Below are 17,288 nucleotides of genomic sequence, written 5' to 3'. Positions count from 1 at the left end.
ATGGTTTACTCTCTGACCTTTCTGGAGTCTCCGTGGAAAAGACACTCCCGGGCCAGGTTTCTAACGCAAAAATCACGAAATCCGCCATGGGCAAGCGCAAGTACCACAACAAATCCCGCAAAGGTTGTTCCACGTGCAAAAAGCGCCGCGTCAAGTGCGATGAGCACCGCCCGATGTGCAACAAGTGCCAACACATGGGCATTACCTGTGGTTATGCTGATGAGGATGATGAAGAAACGAGCTCTCCAGGGCTGGCCGGTTCGGCAATGGTACCGGCTCCAGTGACAATCCCCACATTTTCTGTGAACACCGCGATCAGCCCCTCGGTTATTCCGGGAAATACAGTCATCCCAGGTTACCCAGCTGTTCCGGGGAATTCCCCCGGTGTGACTTTCCCTGATGCCGGGCTCAGCCCCACGATCAACCCCACGGTTGTTGGCCCGAATATCCACTCGCGCCAGCCATCAGTAACCTCCCCCCAACACTCGCCTTTGCCCACGGTAACCCTAAACGGACCGCCTGGGTCGCTTGGCTACTGTGCTTTGAACATGACAGACCTCCGCTTAATGTACCACTACACGACACAGGTCTGGCCAACCATCACCGCCGCAGGCATCTCTGAGGAAAAAATCTGGAGCACAGACATTCCTGAGCTCGCATTCCACTACCCGTTTCTCATGCATCTGATCCTCGCATTTAGCGCAACGCACTTGTCACGCACGGAAAAAGGGCTCGAACAGGCCGTTACGTGCCACCGTGGTGACGCCCTCCGACTTCTTCGCGAGGCTGTATTAGAGATGTCGGTGGAAAACACCGATGCGCTCGTCGCGAGCGCGCTCATTCTCATCATGGACTCGCTTGCAAACGCGTCGCTCCCCACGTCCACTTCGCAGAAGCTGATGCCAGCGTCTGCATGGATCTTCCACGTGAAAGGAGCAGCGACCATTCTCACGGCGGTCTGGCCGCTCAGCGAGTCTTCGCGCTTCCACAAGTTTATCTCAGTGGACTTGGGCGACTTGGGCGACATCATGAACCAGGGACCACAAGAGGGCTCCCTCACCGGGCTAGAGTGTTTCGACGAGGAGATTGCGGACATGTATCCGGTCGCGACCTCCTCACCATACTTGATCACGCTCGCATATATGAATAAGTTACACTTGGAGCGGTACAAATCTGACTTTATCCTTCGGGTTTTCGCGTTTCCCGCGTTGTTGGATAAGTCGTTTCTTGCGATGCTCATGACGGGGGACTTGAAGGCCATGCGGATTATGCGGTCGTATTATAAATTGTTGCGTAACTTTACGGCCGAGATGAAGGACCGCGTGTGGTTTTTGGAGGGCTTGTCGAACGTGTTGCCGGTAAATGTAGAAGAATATGCGGGGGGTGGGGGGTTGCATATGATGTTGGATTTTTTGGGAGGTGGGGTTAGTGTTGAGGAGGAGGAAGGGGAGTGGGAGATGCCCGAAGTCGACTGAGCATGCGCGAAGTACAAACGATGGAGAAGACCCGAAAGAGCCTGAGTATATGCGAATCACTAAGGAGGTATCTTGGAATCCATTTTATGACTGAAGGTATCGACTGAACCCCAAAGGAACGCCGGGTAGAGATACTTAGCGACTAGTTGGAGAGTAAACGCCATGTATATAGTATTAATGAATTACTCCTAACAATACTAAGGTATGTAAAGAACTAGAAAGGAAGACTGTGGTCCCAAGAAATGAGATCAGCAAAACAAAGCTCTTTCAGCAATGCACGATATCTGAGAAGATAAAACGGTGGAAACATAGGAGAAAGTGCAGAGATGGTGAGACGAGTCCATAGTCATAAGCAGTACATGCAGATATTCAAGTATGCGTGATAGTTACATATCTATGAGCTATACTCTTGATGCCTCAAGCTGTGCAACTCAGTTATGCTTGTAAGAACAGGTATTTGCTTGCACGAGGCCATTACAGGACTAGTTGTGGATCTGCTTATGGCTAAAGCGCAAAAACAGAGGAAATAAGGTCCCAGCGAAGTATGAGTTCTGAGAATTTTTTCAACAAATTTTTATTCAGTACTGAGCTTTTAAAGTCAGAGGTCCGAAAAGTTGGAAAATATTAATCTTTGGTGCCAGTTGAACCACAGTATCGAAGTGAGCCTCGAATGCCGTGCCAACGACGTCTAACAGAGACTGAATATGTATTCTGCTGGTGCTATAAATTTGGTTAAGTTAAAACAATAAATATCACAATCTATTCACCCAACTGCACCAATGCATCACGATCAGTTTTCATAAATCCCGGTTAGTGCGCAAATTAATTTTATTTTCAGCTTTCTACTCTTCTCAACCTCCAAAGCCACCATAAGATTCACCATACTCTTTAAGGGCCATTATTGTTCAACAGGGAGGAAGTCACGCTTTGAATAGCCGAGTCTGGTGCTAAAACCTGCTTTGGACTTTTTCGTTGACTCTGACGAGGTTCTGAGCATGCGTCAATTAACCCCCCCACGTTGACTCCATCCTACTCACTGATCACCCCTGCATGTGCATAAACGAAGCGTCGTGTGACCCGCGGGTATTGTGGGCATTCGCGCGTGCACGAACCACCACGTGCGCAAAGGTTCTAGCACAGGATATAAGACTTTACAAAATAGGTTTACACGTATTAGCGTATTTGTTTCACCCACCCCCTCCTACCATGTTAGAACTTCACGTATGGGGCGACGACTCTATCTCGCCAATCTCACCAGAATCGCTCGCCTCCGCATATTTTCTAGCGTCGCACTTGGCGCCCGCACAGTTCTCCATCGTCACATCGTCAAACACGAATCTCTCGCCGACGGGCCAGTTGCCGGTGTTGCGTGATGACAAGCGCATCGTGGACGGGTACACTGACATTGTTGCGTATGTGACGCAGCACTACTCCGCGGACGCACGTATCGCGGAGCTCACGGGCGAAGCGACTTTACTTAACGACGGCGTCATCGCGTACATCCGCGACAAATTGCAATACATCACTCAGTTTGTGCTCTACATCGACAGCAATAACTACACAAACTTCACGCGTCCGTTGTTCCAGAGATACTTGCCGTTTCCCATGATGTACAACCAGCCGCTCAAGTTCTATGACGCCGCTGAGGAGGCGTGCGAGAGCATCGGCCTCAAGGTGCCCAATGCCGGATTTCTCAGTCACATCGGGTTTGTGGGCGACGCGCGCGAAGAGGATATGCGCGAGGCGGATGTGGGTGCGGACGACGTCGCGTTGAGCCAGTTGCATGCGACACAGATGTTGAAGCGTAAGGAGGAGAAGAGCGTGCTTGCGAACACGGCCCAGATGCTCCGCTGCCTACGCTTCTTCAAGGAGTACATGGACGACATTGTGCTGATATTGGGCGCGGAGAAGTATGCCTTTGGCGATAAGATATCCACGTGCGAGATCTTGTTGTACGCACACTTGGAATGCATGTCGTTTCCCGGGCTTCCAAATCAGGCAGTTGGTACGTATTTTGAAGAGAAGTATCCTGAGTTGCATCAGCGGTTTGTTGTGGTGAAAACAGAGCTTGATGCGCGGTTACGCGCAGTGGTAGTGGAGCGTGCAAGTGATGAGGATGCGCCAACGTTGGTTAACGAGGTACGTTTTGTCGCGGGTAGGTTGTTCACGAAACCGAGCGCGAGGAATGAAGTAGTGCTTTGAAGTGAGAGGATGTGTGTGACGTGAGTATGAGACAAATACTGGCCAAGAGATGAAAGGCGAAGTGATGAGGAACCAACGTGAAGTTGGGTAGTGAACATGGGTATAAATACCTGACCTTTTGATTTTATTCAGTTACATGACCTGCCATATAAAATGAAACACACGAGGGTTGTGAGACTCGCTAGATTATTTAATCTTTGGCTGTTGTGCTTGGCTGTTGTGCCCAGCTGTTAGTGTAATTGTTTTATATTATAACTGACTGTATATAATTTCATGTTAAATTTCAACAAATATGGAAGAAAGCAGGATTATAACGGCCATCTACTCTCTATTATATGCTGTATTGAGGAACTAACATAGTCTCAAATCAGTTTCTGGGAATACTACTTGTCTCGAGAACGAGGCTACAGATAGACCAGTTAACAGTATTGAGAGCTTTTACTCGATACGGCACACTTATGCCTAACAGAAATCAATGGAGATAAGATTCTTGGCCTTAATTATTCAATAAATATAAGCGAAAAAATAACGACAACGACTTGAGTAAATTCAAAAAAACTTAACCTGTTGGTAGAGATAATAATTGACTTCATACAATAATGTTTCCTATAAACCAAACATCAAATTTTCCCGCACCTTTGTTACATCCGGGTCCACAACTCAGGTGAAGATAACCATGCAGCTACGTCTATAACTAAAGATGCCCTAGATTTTTGAGTGCGCACTCTACGTCTCGAAGCTATACTTGTACACTTCAATCTTTCTGGAGATCTTACCATGGTATTGCACACACCTGGGTGCCGAATGGAACGGAAAATTTATCGACATAAGCTATTCATGCCTTACCAATTAACAATTCAATACCAGAATTCGCTATTGAAATAGTTTAGATACGTTGTCAGCGTACTTTGGTCGATCGATCTGATAGTACCTCAACACGTTTCGACACACGCAGAAACACATGACGCTTCTTCACGTACGACCTGCACGGAGCTGCGCACGCTGCCCACGTGGAGATAGAAAGCGCAAAATAGGCAAATTAATTCATGTAGGGTGCGGACGCACTGAGATTAAGCATTTCACCCTCGCTAACTCATCATCTCTTCTTTATAAAATCGTCTTTCCCCGTTACAGTTTACGGTTTTTACTCCACTCTCCATACAAAATGTCTTCCGCCCCATTGTTGCAATCCGCCCCAGGCAAGAGAATCTCACTCCCAACTAGGGTCGAGCCAAAGGTCTTCTTTGCCAATGAGCGTACCTTCTTGTCGTGGTTGAACTTCACCGTCATCTTGGGATCCTTGGGTGTCGGTTTGTTGAACTTTGGTGACAAGGTGGGCAGAATCTCCGCTGGTTTCTTCACATTGGTTGCCATGATGACCATGGTCTACGCGCTCGTCACCTACCATTGGAGAGCAAACGCCATCAGAAAGAGAGGTTCCGGCCCTTATGACGACAGATTCGGCCCAACCATGTTGTGTCTCTTCATGTTGGCTGCCATCATCATCAACTTTGTGTTGAGAATCTCCTCCTAAGCCGCGCCTCCAGCAACACTACTTACCATGGAGCACTGACAAGAGTTCCCTTTGACTGGCCCCTTTACCTTCTCTGTAATTATACGCATTTAATATAACCAAAAATTTAATAACGGGTAGCTGTCGCGCTTGCGAGTGAATGAAATGGTGGCACGCACGAACTCAGGGGCGCGCACGTGCTCTTCAAGGGTTCCAGGCGGGGCTCCTACGGCAGAAAAACTGCACTTGGATTAGGATCTGATTTGTGAAAATAAAGCGTCGTAGAGGGGTTTAAACCAATTTGAGCGTAGAGAGTTGCTGATACTTGGCTAGATTGATGCGGGTAACAGCATATATCAACTTCAGGAATCGGTAGGGCTGCTCTGGTAGGTCGTGTGCCCATATGGATCTTCCGCTAAGTTCAGTGAAGTTGGCGCGCTTTGTACGTTAAAACGTACTTTGCAGTAGCAATTTCATTTAATAATATCTCAACACAAGGTTTGCCAAGTCTCATTATAGACGTTATATATTTTGTGGGTTTAATGCTGGTATTGCTAGCTATGAAACACTGCTTATGTGGCGTCATGGAAGTAGCCAACAGATGCGAGTCTGACAGGTCACAGGAGGCAGATCAGTACTTTCTCCACGTTGATTGCCGTAACAGGAAATTCCAAATATCTGAATGCACCAGACAGGGATTAGACAATTGGTACTCCTGAGCGCTGGGGATTAGTCCAAAGGGATTGTTCTCGTTCTGGTCTCTTTTCAAGACCTTCAACAACAGTTGCTTTCAGAAATGACATATGCCGAGTAGGGTACTCCTAGATTGACGTAGATTCTTTAAATAACCACATAAGCCATCCCCGATTTCTACCTTGATATATGGAGCTAAAGCGCATTGTAACCTATCCACTCAATGCTATCTGGGTAGTATTCGCTCATTAGGCTATATATACTCCACTACAGACTAAACCACAACTTCACTTATATTTATTGAAGCCGAGCCTGTGCCACCCGCGCCTCAAAAATATACAATGGTGAATATACAGAAATCATAGTTAATTATCAATAGAATCGCTAACCATCAACTATCATTGCGATGAAGTCATCCACATAATTACTACGATAAACGGCGAATGATCGAGGAATGGGAGTTGCAGATCTCACTAGCGTTGCCGATCTTCGCGCTTGACCTCCGTGTCAGATCTTCGCGCGCGCACTGCCCTGGACCCGCATCGAAACATCAAAATCAGGGGCTCCGCGCACCGGTACCTGTTATACATCCACATCCACACAACCAGTCACACCACATAGTTGCCCCATATATGTTTCGAAGAAAACGAGAAGGAAAACCACCTCTCGACGAAGAGTTCTGGCGCGCGTACTATGAGGAGGTGAGGGCGAACGAGGACAACGTACGCGACAAGGACATCCGTCCGGGCTCCGCCCTTGTGGCGACGCTCAGGCAGACTTTTGGCGACGGCATACTGCAAGCCCTGCCTAGTGGAATTCAGATGGCAGTCGCGCTTGGCTCGCCGTATGCGAAGAAGGACACGGCGCGCGCGTACGATTTGCTTCGCTTCTTCGAAATGGCTACTCGTGGCCATTTTGTTACCACATGCGCACGCACCAAGCTCGACGAGAAGATTGTGTTTCGAGGTGCTGAGAACTGGGGAAATGTCATGTGCTACCTCGACCTGTTGCTCTTTGCGATGTTTGCCAATATCGAGAGCTTCGAGCCCATGTTATTCCACGGCCGCGTGGATGGTGACGTGGGCGGCGACGCGGGCAGCGAAGCGGAAGACAAGCGCTATCTCACCAAGCGACTCGCAACGTTGCTTCGCCTTTACGTAAGTATGCTCCGTGGGGGCCAGTTAGTGACGAGCGACATCACCAAACGCCTCTGCGAGACCCTTGCAAAATTGGGCTTTGAAGAAGCCATGTCTGGGCGCCAGCAGGACTGCGCACCGTTATTTCAGTTTCTTACGGAGGTGCTCGATATGCCCCTTCTTTCCTTGACTATGGAAATCCAGCATGGGGGCAAGTTCAACAAGGAAGACGACCAGAAGATCACCAAAGAGCGTATGCTATTTGTGAGCGTTCCAGAGGACGACCAAGAGGAGGAGGTGCTTCTTGAGGAATGCCTTGAAGCCTACTTTAGCAACTCCATCGAGGTGAAGCGGGAGCTTGAGCGGCGAATGACGTTGGAACTCTCACGCTCCAGCACCAAGGTCGATGAGAAACCCAGCTACACCCACTACGAGAACCTCAGTGAAGGCTCCACCGCGGTGTTTTCCTACCCGGAAGGGCTCCCTGAGGATTCTACTAGTCCGCACCACATTGACAGTGACGTCGCGTCGTGCGCAATCACCATCAGCGATTCGTTGAAGGAACCGTTTCCGGACGCAGAAGTCGTAGATCTGCCCCGAGGCGGAAACACCGCTAGGGTTGGGGAGCTGGGGTTTGCCAATGTAACTCCATCAAGGGAGCCTAGAGGCAAGGATGGGAGAACCACCCCGGATAGTCCCTCCACTCGCGATTCCATGTCTGGATCCGCGCGCGACGCATCGGTTTCGGACTCCCCACGCAACAGACTGGCACCTTCTCGTACCGCATCTGTCACCTCTTACCAGTCCCGTTCCGCGACACTGGACCTTCGGTCTATTGTATTGCCCCTGGAGTCGAGACTCTCCTTCAAGCAACCGTATGTAGTACGTGAACGCTCACTCTCGATATGGTCTACCAGTGGAAAGACACGCGAGGTACTCCTCCCAGCGTGGATGTTTCTCCAGCTCCTCCCGTTCTACACGTCCGACAGTACGAACCATATCTCCCCATCGTCCGTGCACTTTGTGTCGCGGCGGCCGATACTCCCAATCTGTTTGAAGCGCTTTGCGTACCGCAAGGCCACGGGCAAATTTGAGCGGTTGAAAAGTAAGGTGGTGATCCCACCGGTGATCGACTTGCCAAACTTTATTGCAGACACAGCTGAGACGCGGTACAAGCTTGTACTCGAGAGCGCCGTGTGTCATCGCGGCACGTCGATGAACTCGGGCCATTTTGTGTGCGCTGCGCGTAAAAAGGTCATAGACGCGCGCACGCGTGACGCCGCGACTGAGCAATCCACGTGGCATTTGTTTGATGACTTGAACAAGAAGGAGCGTGTGACCGAGATGACTTTCCGTGAAATATTTGATACCGAATGGCCGTATATGTTGTTTTACCGGATGGTGGGTCTGGAGGATGGGCGGGAGGTAATTCCGCCGGTAAATGCTAAGACAAGGTATTGGGGAGACTCAGACAAAGCGAATGAAGCAAATGTGACAAGCGAAGTTGCCGAGGCAACAGAATTACCGGAGAGGGGGTTTCAGCCTTTCCAGGGTCCCAAAGCTCCTCAGAGAGTTTCCAAGGATTCAATGAGTTTTGAGGCCACTCTGAAGGCTCCAAAAGTTCCCCCTGTCTCAGAAGCTCCAGAGACCCTCCTAGAGGCTTCTGAGGTGAACCAGAAAAGTCACGTGGGCACGGAGCCTCATTCCCAAATGCTTTTAGTCCCCGAACCCGTCTCCGATGCTTTGCAAAAGAAGTCGGTACCCCATTTGTACCTCTCGCGCAACACCAAGTCATCAAACTCGGTTGCAACGCTTGAAGGCGAGGAGCTATCGAAAAGCCGCTCCAGACGGTCCGCGAACGAGATCCTCGATATCCGCAATCGTTACTACTGGTATTTGAACGAAAACTCAGAAACCATAAATCCAACATCCCAGATAACGGATGAAACCTCTTTTGATTACTACAAAGAGGAGCCGTTTTTGGTGCCGCCAATCAATATCGCGCGCATCTCTAATCCTGCCTCCTTTGGTGACTCTTCTGACGATGAAAGGGCGGCTATGAAGGTCCAGAGCTCGGGAAACTCCATTAAATCGTGGATCCTAGGCGGAAAAACGGTGGATACAGACGATGAAGCAAAGCCTGAAGAACCGTCTTATGACAGCGACGTGGTGGACGAGCCCGTCACCAACCCGCACAAGACGTTTTGGAAGAAATCTAAGAGTGTGTTACGGAAGCCAAAGACCGGGTATACCGTGAGGATGAAGCTGACCGAGGAGGTTCCTCCTGCTATTGCGGATGAGGCTCAAGTGGAGATGGCGCCAACCGACCATACTCATAACGAGACCCACAGACACCATCGTCTTCCAGGAGAGCTTAAGAAAAAGCGGTCCAAGAGGGAGCAGTATAAGGACGAAAAGTGTGTTATTGCGTAGATATTTATAAGCATCAGGAATTATATATTAATATAAGAATGTTAGTGATTAGACAATGAATGTGCATAGGGTCGGAACATGGAACACGGAAGTCTTTGACGGAATGTCTGAGTCAGTATGGTATATCGGGGTTCCTATCGCGAGCCCTGAAAACCTCCAAGACTGAGCAAAATTATACTAATATAACGAGCCCCTGGTCGTAAGTTAACTGTCTTTGTTTTATAGGAATTGCTATCGAATTTGGATGTGGTTTGGTTTAGGCATGTAGAACCAGCTTAGAAGAGCCTGATTCAGTGATAAATTGGGAAAAAAAGAAACTAAACTTAAGGATAACCTTCGGTAAAACGGTTTATTATCTGTGGAGGATATGAAAGATGGCACCAATATATTAATCTAGTATGTATAGAGGAACCATGCTAACCAGGAATACGTATCATTTATAGCTAAAGCTTCTCGGATATTAAAGTCCTGCTCCACTCCCACGCGAAAGAGGTTCGCAGGTAATTTGTAGGGTTAAATCGGAGAAGTGGTAAACAGCACCAGGGTTACAGTATCAGCTCTCCCACACAGGTTCTGTCAATATGAGATTGGCCGTTTACTGTTGAATTTCGCTGTTATTCAACTCTATTTCGCTGCTGTAAAAATTTCTACTAATGCATTCCACTAAAACTTAATCAGATTCTAACATGCCAGTATATAGAAGGTGTAGTATATCTACGTAGGTGATGATATAACCGGATAGAATTGATTGGTTACTAGATCTGAACTAGATATACGAGACGGTCAGTAGTTCGTATAGACCGGCTGACAAAGCACTGTCACACTTAAGATAGAGTACCTGTGGCCTCACGTAGGATGGGGCACTTATATCCTCATTTAGAATGGGGAACATGTAGCCTCATTTAGAAATAAGGCACTTACAACACTTTTACTACATAAGGCTTGTATTATATTCTATAAACATGATGCTTTTATTCAGAGTCTAAGCAAGAAAGTTGTTCAAGAGTCTTCTACTGAAGTAGGCGACAAAAGCTACCGCAAGAAGAATCAACACATAATAGCCGTAGAAAGCTGCTTTGTAGGCCATCTTGGACTTGAGTTTCAGGAGATTGCGAGCCTCGATTTCCTTGACACACTTACCGTTCTGCTCAAAGATGTACTGGGACTCAGCAATGATCTCTAACTTCTGCTCCTCGGTCAAACTGTTTCTGGTCAAGAGCTCGTAGTCACGCTTATAGAGCACGCGGAACACATTCTCGTCCTCAACGTCAAAGGTGAAGAAGTTGGTTCCCAACTTGCTGACCTCCGCGGTGGTCTTCCCATCAACCTGTGGAAACAAGCCAGACGCCTGGGTCAACTTGGATCTCATGATTCTGCCACCGGCAAACAACGCCAAGTACATAACGTGCAAATAGGCCAACAAGAGGTATGGCTTTTCGGCAGAAACCTGCTGAATGTGCTGGGCGAACTTGATCTGTTCAGGCATCACCGGGTCTGCAAACTTCTCCTCATGTCCATTGTAGTAGAACAACAAGTCCTGTCTCAACTTTTCGGTTCTTCTGATTTCCGGCTTGTAGATTTTGCTCAACATGGTAGTGTACTCGGTGTGTTCCGGCTTGCCGTCCTTAATCTGTCTGTCCAAACACTTTTCGACTGTGTCAAACACGTGGTAAAAGCTCTGCAAGCCCTGTCTGTAGATCTTGGCGTCTCTGATTGCCAACCCAAACATAATCATCATCATCTTGTCGATCTTGTTGTGTGCTTCTCTGGTACCATGGTTGATTCGGTTGCCCAAGGCGCCGAGATCGGTCGGCAAGGGGATGATTTCTTGTTGTGATAACTTGGACATGGTTGTGTGGCTATTAGAAATGGTATATGTGATGGGTTGATAAGCAGCACAAAACAGATAGGGAAACGGGGGGTTTAAATAGAAACGCGAAACAAAACGCGGATAACGGCGAGGCCCCTAAATATCCAAGAAAACGCACCTTCAAAGGTTAAACTGCATGTGAGCGATATGTCCGAGCCGATGCCCAGGCACGTGAGCGCACGTGAATGGCACGTGAATGGCACTGGGCGCTTGCTGAACTAGCTTGGCGGGGTATATATCGGGGACAAGAGTTTGGTGGCTGGGCGCGCAGCATAAGTGACGTGATTACACGATACCCCACGAAAGTTTGAATCATACGAAAACAAAGTCGTACCAAAACATAATCAAAACAAAGACAAAAACTATATCAAAACAAACCATATGAAGTGGTCAGATAGCCGCAATACATCGACGTTAAAAAAGAGTCTAGGTATATTTTATTTCGTTTTGAAGTTTAATTAATTACCAGAATATATGTTTCCATGTGCCTCGCTTACTTCGCGAGAACACCTCATGTGGTGATTTTTCGGTAATCTACTGGAGGAACCCGTCGCTCCATTTCACACACGCCTGGAGCTGCGGTCTGGTGACCCCCATTCGGATGGACAAGATATCCACCAAGAGCTCCTCCAACTTCTTTGTGGTTTCTATTGTCATCGCTAGCCTGGGCCTCTTTGCTGCACCGGGCAGGACTGCCTTGATTTCGGCAAACATGGTATTGTATGCAGTGTAAATGTCTGCAATGTCTTGGGCCTCTGGCTTATCGGTGTTACCACGCGCCTTCGCTTCAGAGAGGGGCGTAAGTTTGAAGATGTCAAGAAGTCGTTTCTGCACGATGGAGATCTCGCGCATTTCCTTTTCGGGCCTGGTCTCATCCGTATCAATGATATTGTTTGTAAACCACTCCAAGTACTGCTCAGTGTTGCGGTCACTCATTTCTAGAATGTCATGGTTACACCGGTTGTTCTTTACGAGCAAGGTGTTGAGGAGCGTGTCAAAGTACAAGTCGTTGTTGGAAAGGTTGTTATTGATGCTCCGCATCAATGCACTGTACACCCGCTCCCAGGTATGGAACGACACCTTTCGGCCTCGACTCCCTTCGTTAAGGTTGAGAAAATACAACTTGGTACATGTGATCAAGGCACTTGCTACCTTAAGCTCCGGGGAGTGCGCTAGTTTGTACTCTGACTCTACGCACACCGACTTTTGTAGGTACGTTTCGGTCATAAGATAGATCTGTGGAGGGAGCACTAGCGTGTATACCAACTTGAAGAGCAAGGGCTGGATCGGGTGCGCCGACTTATCCTTTAGACATGCGAGGATTTTGTGGGTGTGAAAGTACAATTCGCCTTTTAAGGGCGGTTTTGCGGGAGAAAAGAGCTTCATGTAGTACTGGGGAAGGTTTTGCATGAGAGACCGTGGGATGATGGTTCCATCGTCGATGATCTTCATGTACGGGATCTTGTTACTGGATGCCCACATGATAAAATCGTTGAGATAGACCGGAACCTTGAGTCGGACACACGCCAAGTAGCAGATCACAAGGGTATGCAGGAACTTTGGGAGCGACTTGAGGTCGGCTTCAGGCTCCTCTGTTGACAGACTTTCCGTCTCATCAGTCTCGGTACCAGGTTGAGAGACCATAAATGAGCCCAAATATTCACACCATATCTGCTTCACTGTGGGTTCCAATGCCTGAGGAAGGGCCTTCTCGCGTACCAACCACTGCACTTGCCGCTTGAGGACGATCTGGAAGCATCGAAGGAACAATTCTTTGCCACGCATACCGAAGAACTTTTTCTTTTTAGCCTCCTTCAATGCGTTGAGCTGTGAGATCTGCGTTAACCTGGCGGCATGTTTTGCGTTATGGATGTTCAATCGGCGCGTTTGCACGAACTCGTCGTCATCATCATTGTACTCGACCGCACCATCCCGCACGTGTCCATACTGGCAGATTTTGTGACCATCTGAAGACCGCCAGAGTCTGGACCGGCAGTTATCTACGCCACAAGCGGGTCCTCTAACCCATACAGTACTCATAACGTGGTTAAAGTGGTTGGAATATGTCTTATCCTCAGTACCCGAAAATTTATTTGTCCTGCATTTGCAAAATACTCAGCTTTATCATGAGGTGCATGATATGCCCTGTATATTGCACAGGGCTTATCTTGAGACAGAACTGATATATAAAGATTCGGTGGATGCGCAGATCCATGAAAGTAGCCGCTAATGCCACCTCTCGTCCGTACTTTTCAATCTGAAGTATTTCTTATGATCTAAGTTATCGTGCTTGTAGAAGGTATCGGCGTTTCACTTTGAGACCATGATCCAATTCACAAAGACGATTTTTTAACAGGCCAAACCGTTTTCCCGTATTGGACTCTTGTACCTCGAGTTAAGTATAGACAGTTAAAAACTGATTAGTTGATTGAAACATAAGTGTCAATATATATTATTGGTATTATATAATATTATCATATTATAATTAGAGTACGACTAGGTCTTGGCCACCGATGTATGTACAGTATTATATGCACTCGCACACATATACTTAAGTCCTGGAGATCTGCTTGAGAGTGGCAACCAACCATTCGAAGATGCTATCGGTATATTCCCCTCGAACTACAAGTGCGTAGAGACAAGAAAACATTACGAGAAAGCCAAAAATAACCATCGCTAAACTCGCGTACTTCAATATGGTATCATTCTTCGATGAGACATCATTTTCGTGCACAATAACAGGTACACTGCTTTCTAGCAATTTGTACCCAAACAAGCCTGGAAAGATAAGGGCCACACTGGTGCAGCCAGTCGATCCAATAATCTCCAACACTAACGCAAACGAGGAAATGCAAAGAGCCAAGGTGTAGCCCAATGCCAATAAAATCACACTCAGGGTGTAGTAAACTCTTGCAGGAACAGGATTCATCACGTGCTTAACAACCAACTCGTTGGCAAGGTTGCTATCAAATTCGTGTAAAAAATCCTCTTCCTCCACGCTTCCGTGGGTCACGGTAAGGGTATTTCTCAAGGGTTCCGTTTCTGACAGTGGTTCAAAGAGCTTTTTAGACTCGCACTTTGCCTCAAAGTAGCGATAGATGCTGTGGACGGACTCACGGCTCGGGTGAAACATCAACGGGATGGAGAGGTGACACATTAACGAAAGAGAAATCTGGGCTACGGTAATGTATACGGATTTGCCGTACATCACCATAATGTTACCTTGTACCTTATCCCCGAAAGTAAAGTAACCAGCTAAACCAACGGCGATGTACACCGCGCATGAAATCCCCACGCTATACGTGATCACCCTGGTGATGTTTCTCATAGATTTGTCTTGCAACTCATTGATGAGAGTAAACATATTTTGATGGCCGGAAAATGCAAAGAGAAGGATGGGGAATGTACCCACGGTGCCACTGAAGTCCGGGGGGAAGAGGTCGATACTGCCCCTCTGTGACGGTGGCACTCCCACGATGAAGTGCGCGATTATAATAATCACGATATATGTCACAGCCCCAAGCGCAAGTAGACTAGTGAACTTTAATGCATCCAAGCGCTTGAGTAGGCATAATGGGACGATGACAATCAGCGAGAGCCCGATCCAGAGGTTCCGGGTCCCAAGCCCGGTGATGTTCGGCATCAAGTCGCCAATGAGCACCCAGTAGCTGAGACACCCACCAAAACAGTTGAATGCAATAATGGCATCAAATATGACCGCAAGTGAGGGAAACGTCAATTCACAGAGCAAAAAGAAGTTGGACTTGCCAGAGGGAACGTACTTGGAGACTCTACCCTGTAGGTAGAAGCCGAATCCGCACACAACGGCAGCTGCAGCTATTATAAAGGTTCCCAAGAGGTATCCGTCAGTTTTGAACGCTAGGGGCATTGCAAGGAGCCCAGAGCCTATACCGTGTATGTTAGGACTGAAATCAAAAACATAGGCGAATGGTTGACTTACCTATAAGCGTCTTCATCAAGTTGATGACAGATGAAGTGGTGGTAGCCCCTTCATGGTTCATTGTATAATGATTTTATAGGAATATGGATAAGAGGAGATACAGGGAATATTAATGAAGAAAGCTAGACCGTGGAGCGGAAGACGGATCGATAAGAGAACTGCCCTCGTAGCTGATCACTGACTCAGACCTTAAATTCTGAGCCGCATCATGTTCTTAGTGCCACTTCACGTGACATTTGAAAGCTTCACCCCAAAACATTGTGGGGAGAGATGCATGCGTCTGTGCTGTCACGGTGTAATCGCGCGTCAAGGACTTGGGAAGAAGTTCCCGTGCCTTTGAAGGTGGATAGAGAGTAAAGCACTAATTATCTGCTTAGCCAAAGGTCATATGAAACTGGCAACGAATGTTACTAGACCGGTGTATTGAAGATTTAGAGGCTTGGCCAGACCATCTAGTGCTTGTGTCATCTAAAGAAAACGTTCCATTTGCCTTGATAGTATTCTGTTACACCTATATGCCAAATACAAAGCAACATCCTTACAAAGAAAAAGGTATTTCTCAAAGTCGAGATAGTCCAAACACACCCCAAGAATACCTTCAATCCCGGTAAGCTTTACACATCTCCGCTAAATTCCTTCAAGCACAAAGATTGCGTAGAGACAGCAGACCATGACCAACACCCCGTAAATAGCCAAACCCAACGCGGCTCTTCTGATAACCACGTCATACTTGGTGCTTCCTTCACCGGATACGCGAGGAATTCCCCTACCTATTAACCCATACCCGAAAATACCCGGAACAATCATGGCCACACTGGTGCAGCCGGTGGCTCCGATAAAGGCCACCACCAACCCGAACGACGACACGGTGAAGGCAAAAAAGTATGCAATCACCAAAAGCACAGAAGTAATCACAGTAAACTCAGTATTGTTCATATCCAACGTTTGCTTCGGTAAAGCCTCAGTTTCTAATAACGGTTGGATCTCCTGGAACGCTGGCTCCAGAGTCCACTCCCTCATATGCTGGTACACATTGTTGATACAGGTGCGGGTAGGATGGAACATCAACGGATACGAGAGCAACACCATGAAGGCGATGGCTCCCTGACCGAAGCTTATCAAAGCCGACGGGGTGTACATTACCATAATGTTCCCCTGGACCTTATTCCCAAACGTGAGGTACCCCAACATACCGACGACAGAGTATAGGGTGTACGAAGAGAAGGTACTGATGTTGATGATTCTAAAGAGATTCGAGACAGACTTGTCGTTTGCTTCGTTGATTATGGTGAACATGTTTTGGTGTCCGGCAAAAGCAAAGATGGGGATGGAGAAGGTGCCGATAACGTCGGTCCAGCCCGAGGGAGTGAACGTAATGTCGCCTTTCAACTCAGGGCTCACTCCCACAAAGTAGTTTACACATATCAACACCATCATATAGCCAATAGCCCCTAGAGCGAGAAAACTGGTATACTTTAACGAGTCGAGACGTCTCATGAAACAGAGTGGGACCACGATAAACATGTTGGCCACGATCCACGAGACTCTGGAGCCGAAGCCCGTCACCTCAGGCATGAGGTCCGCAAAGAGCACCAAGTACGAGAGACCAGAGCCGAAACAGTTGAACGCAATAAGAAGATCAAACATCGGGGCAAGCTTGGGGTACGGGATCTTACAGATGCTAAAGAACGTGGCCTTTCCCGAGGGTACATATTTGGAGGTGAGCGCTTGGAGGTAAAAGCCAAAACCGCAGGTCAGACCGGCAACAAAAATGGCTGCAAGACCGAAAACGATTCCGTCTGCTTTGAGTACTAGTGGCATAGCCATCAACCCGCTGCCTAACGTTATTAGTAGCAAATTCTGGTAAAAGTCAGAAAGATGACTTACCCACGAGGGTTTTGATCAAGTTGGTGATGGAAGATGCGTTAGTGGCGCCATATTGGGTTGTCATTCTAAAGGGGGGAGAGCCTGAGGGAAGCAGATCCGACTGACACGGTTCAACTCC

At 47.8% G+C, this 17,288-nt stretch overlaps 8 protein-coding genes across 8 annotated transcripts; 4 read left to right on the top strand and 4 right to left on the bottom strand.

Annotated features, from left to right (window-relative positions):
- Positions 1 to 542: 542 nt before the first annotated feature.
- On the top strand, positions 543 to 1,445 carry UPC2 (Upc2p; the record flags this gene model as incomplete). Its single annotated transcript, XM_019131404.1, has 1 exon — positions 543 to 1,445. A coding segment is annotated over one exon (903 nt), but the record flags the coding sequence as incomplete, so codon positions are not given.
- Positions 1,446 to 2,669: 1,224 nt separating this feature from the next.
- SAM37 (SAM complex subunit) lies at positions 2,670 to 3,996 on the top strand. Its single transcript, XM_019127877.1, has one exon. The coding sequence runs from the start codon at positions 2,682 to 2,684 to the stop codon at positions 3,675 to 3,677; it is 996 nt and encodes a 331-aa protein (XP_018986825.1). The 5' UTR covers positions 2,670 to 2,681; the 3' UTR covers positions 3,678 to 3,996.
- Positions 3,997 to 4,842: 846 nt separating this feature from the next.
- Positions 4,843 to 5,211, top strand: BABINDRAFT_32442 (uncharacterized protein; the record flags this gene model as incomplete). Its single annotated transcript, XM_019131591.1, has 1 exon — positions 4,843 to 5,211. One exon carries the CDS (start codon positions 4,843 to 4,845, stop codon positions 5,209 to 5,211), a length of 369 nt encoding a protein of 122 aa, XP_018986824.1.
- A 1,242-nt stretch (positions 5,212 to 6,453) lies between these two features.
- On the top strand, positions 6,454 to 9,500 carry BABINDRAFT_159774 (uncharacterized protein). Its single transcript, XM_019127876.1, has one exon. The coding sequence runs from the start codon at positions 6,516 to 6,518 to the stop codon at positions 9,450 to 9,452; it is 2,937 nt and encodes a 978-aa protein (XP_018986823.1). The 5' UTR covers positions 6,454 to 6,515; the 3' UTR covers positions 9,453 to 9,500.
- Positions 9,501 to 10,434: 934 nt separating this feature from the next.
- On the bottom strand, positions 10,435 to 11,347 carry HMX1 (Hmx1p; the record flags this gene model as incomplete). Its single annotated transcript, XM_019131082.1, has 1 exon — positions 10,435 to 11,347. The coding sequence occupies exon 1, from the start codon at positions 11,299 to 11,301 to the stop codon at positions 10,435 to 10,437; it is 867 nt and encodes a 288-aa protein (XP_018986822.1). The 5' UTR covers positions 11,302 to 11,347.
- A 375-nt stretch (positions 11,348 to 11,722) lies between these two features.
- Positions 11,723 to 13,392, bottom strand: BABINDRAFT_159773 (uncharacterized protein). Its single transcript, XM_019127875.1, has one exon. The coding sequence runs from the start codon at positions 13,360 to 13,362 to the stop codon at positions 11,857 to 11,859; it is 1,506 nt and encodes a 501-aa protein (XP_018986821.1). The 5' UTR covers positions 13,363 to 13,392; the 3' UTR covers positions 11,723 to 11,856.
- A 371-nt stretch (positions 13,393 to 13,763) lies between these two features.
- Positions 13,764 to 15,415, bottom strand: BABINDRAFT_174135 (uncharacterized protein). Its single transcript, XM_019130956.1, has 2 exons — positions 15,284 to 15,415; positions 13,764 to 15,228 (listed from the first exon to the last, which is right to left on the bottom strand). Exons 1-2 carry the CDS (start codon positions 15,342 to 15,344, stop codon positions 13,874 to 13,876), a joined length of 1,416 nt encoding a protein of 471 aa, XP_018986820.1. The 5' UTR covers positions 15,345 to 15,415; the 3' UTR covers positions 13,764 to 13,873.
- Positions 15,416 to 15,613: 198 nt separating this feature from the next.
- Positions 15,614 to 17,119, bottom strand: BABINDRAFT_159771 (uncharacterized protein). Its single transcript, XM_019127874.1, has one exon. The coding sequence runs from the start codon at positions 17,108 to 17,110 to the stop codon at positions 15,911 to 15,913; it is 1,200 nt and encodes a 399-aa protein (XP_018986819.1). The 5' UTR covers positions 17,111 to 17,119; the 3' UTR covers positions 15,614 to 15,910.
- Between the last annotated feature and the right edge of the window lie 169 nt (positions 17,120 to 17,288).

Source organism: Babjeviella inositovora (genome assembly GCF_001661335.1).
Source record: "Babjeviella inositovora NRRL Y-12698 unplaced genomic scaffold BABINscaffold_2, whole genome shotgun sequence".
Taxonomy (NCBI): domain Eukaryota; kingdom Fungi; phylum Ascomycota; class Pichiomycetes; order Serinales; genus Babjeviella; species Babjeviella inositovora.
Note: the sequence above shows the minus strand (reverse complement) of the source record. Positions and strands in the feature narration are given on the sequence as shown.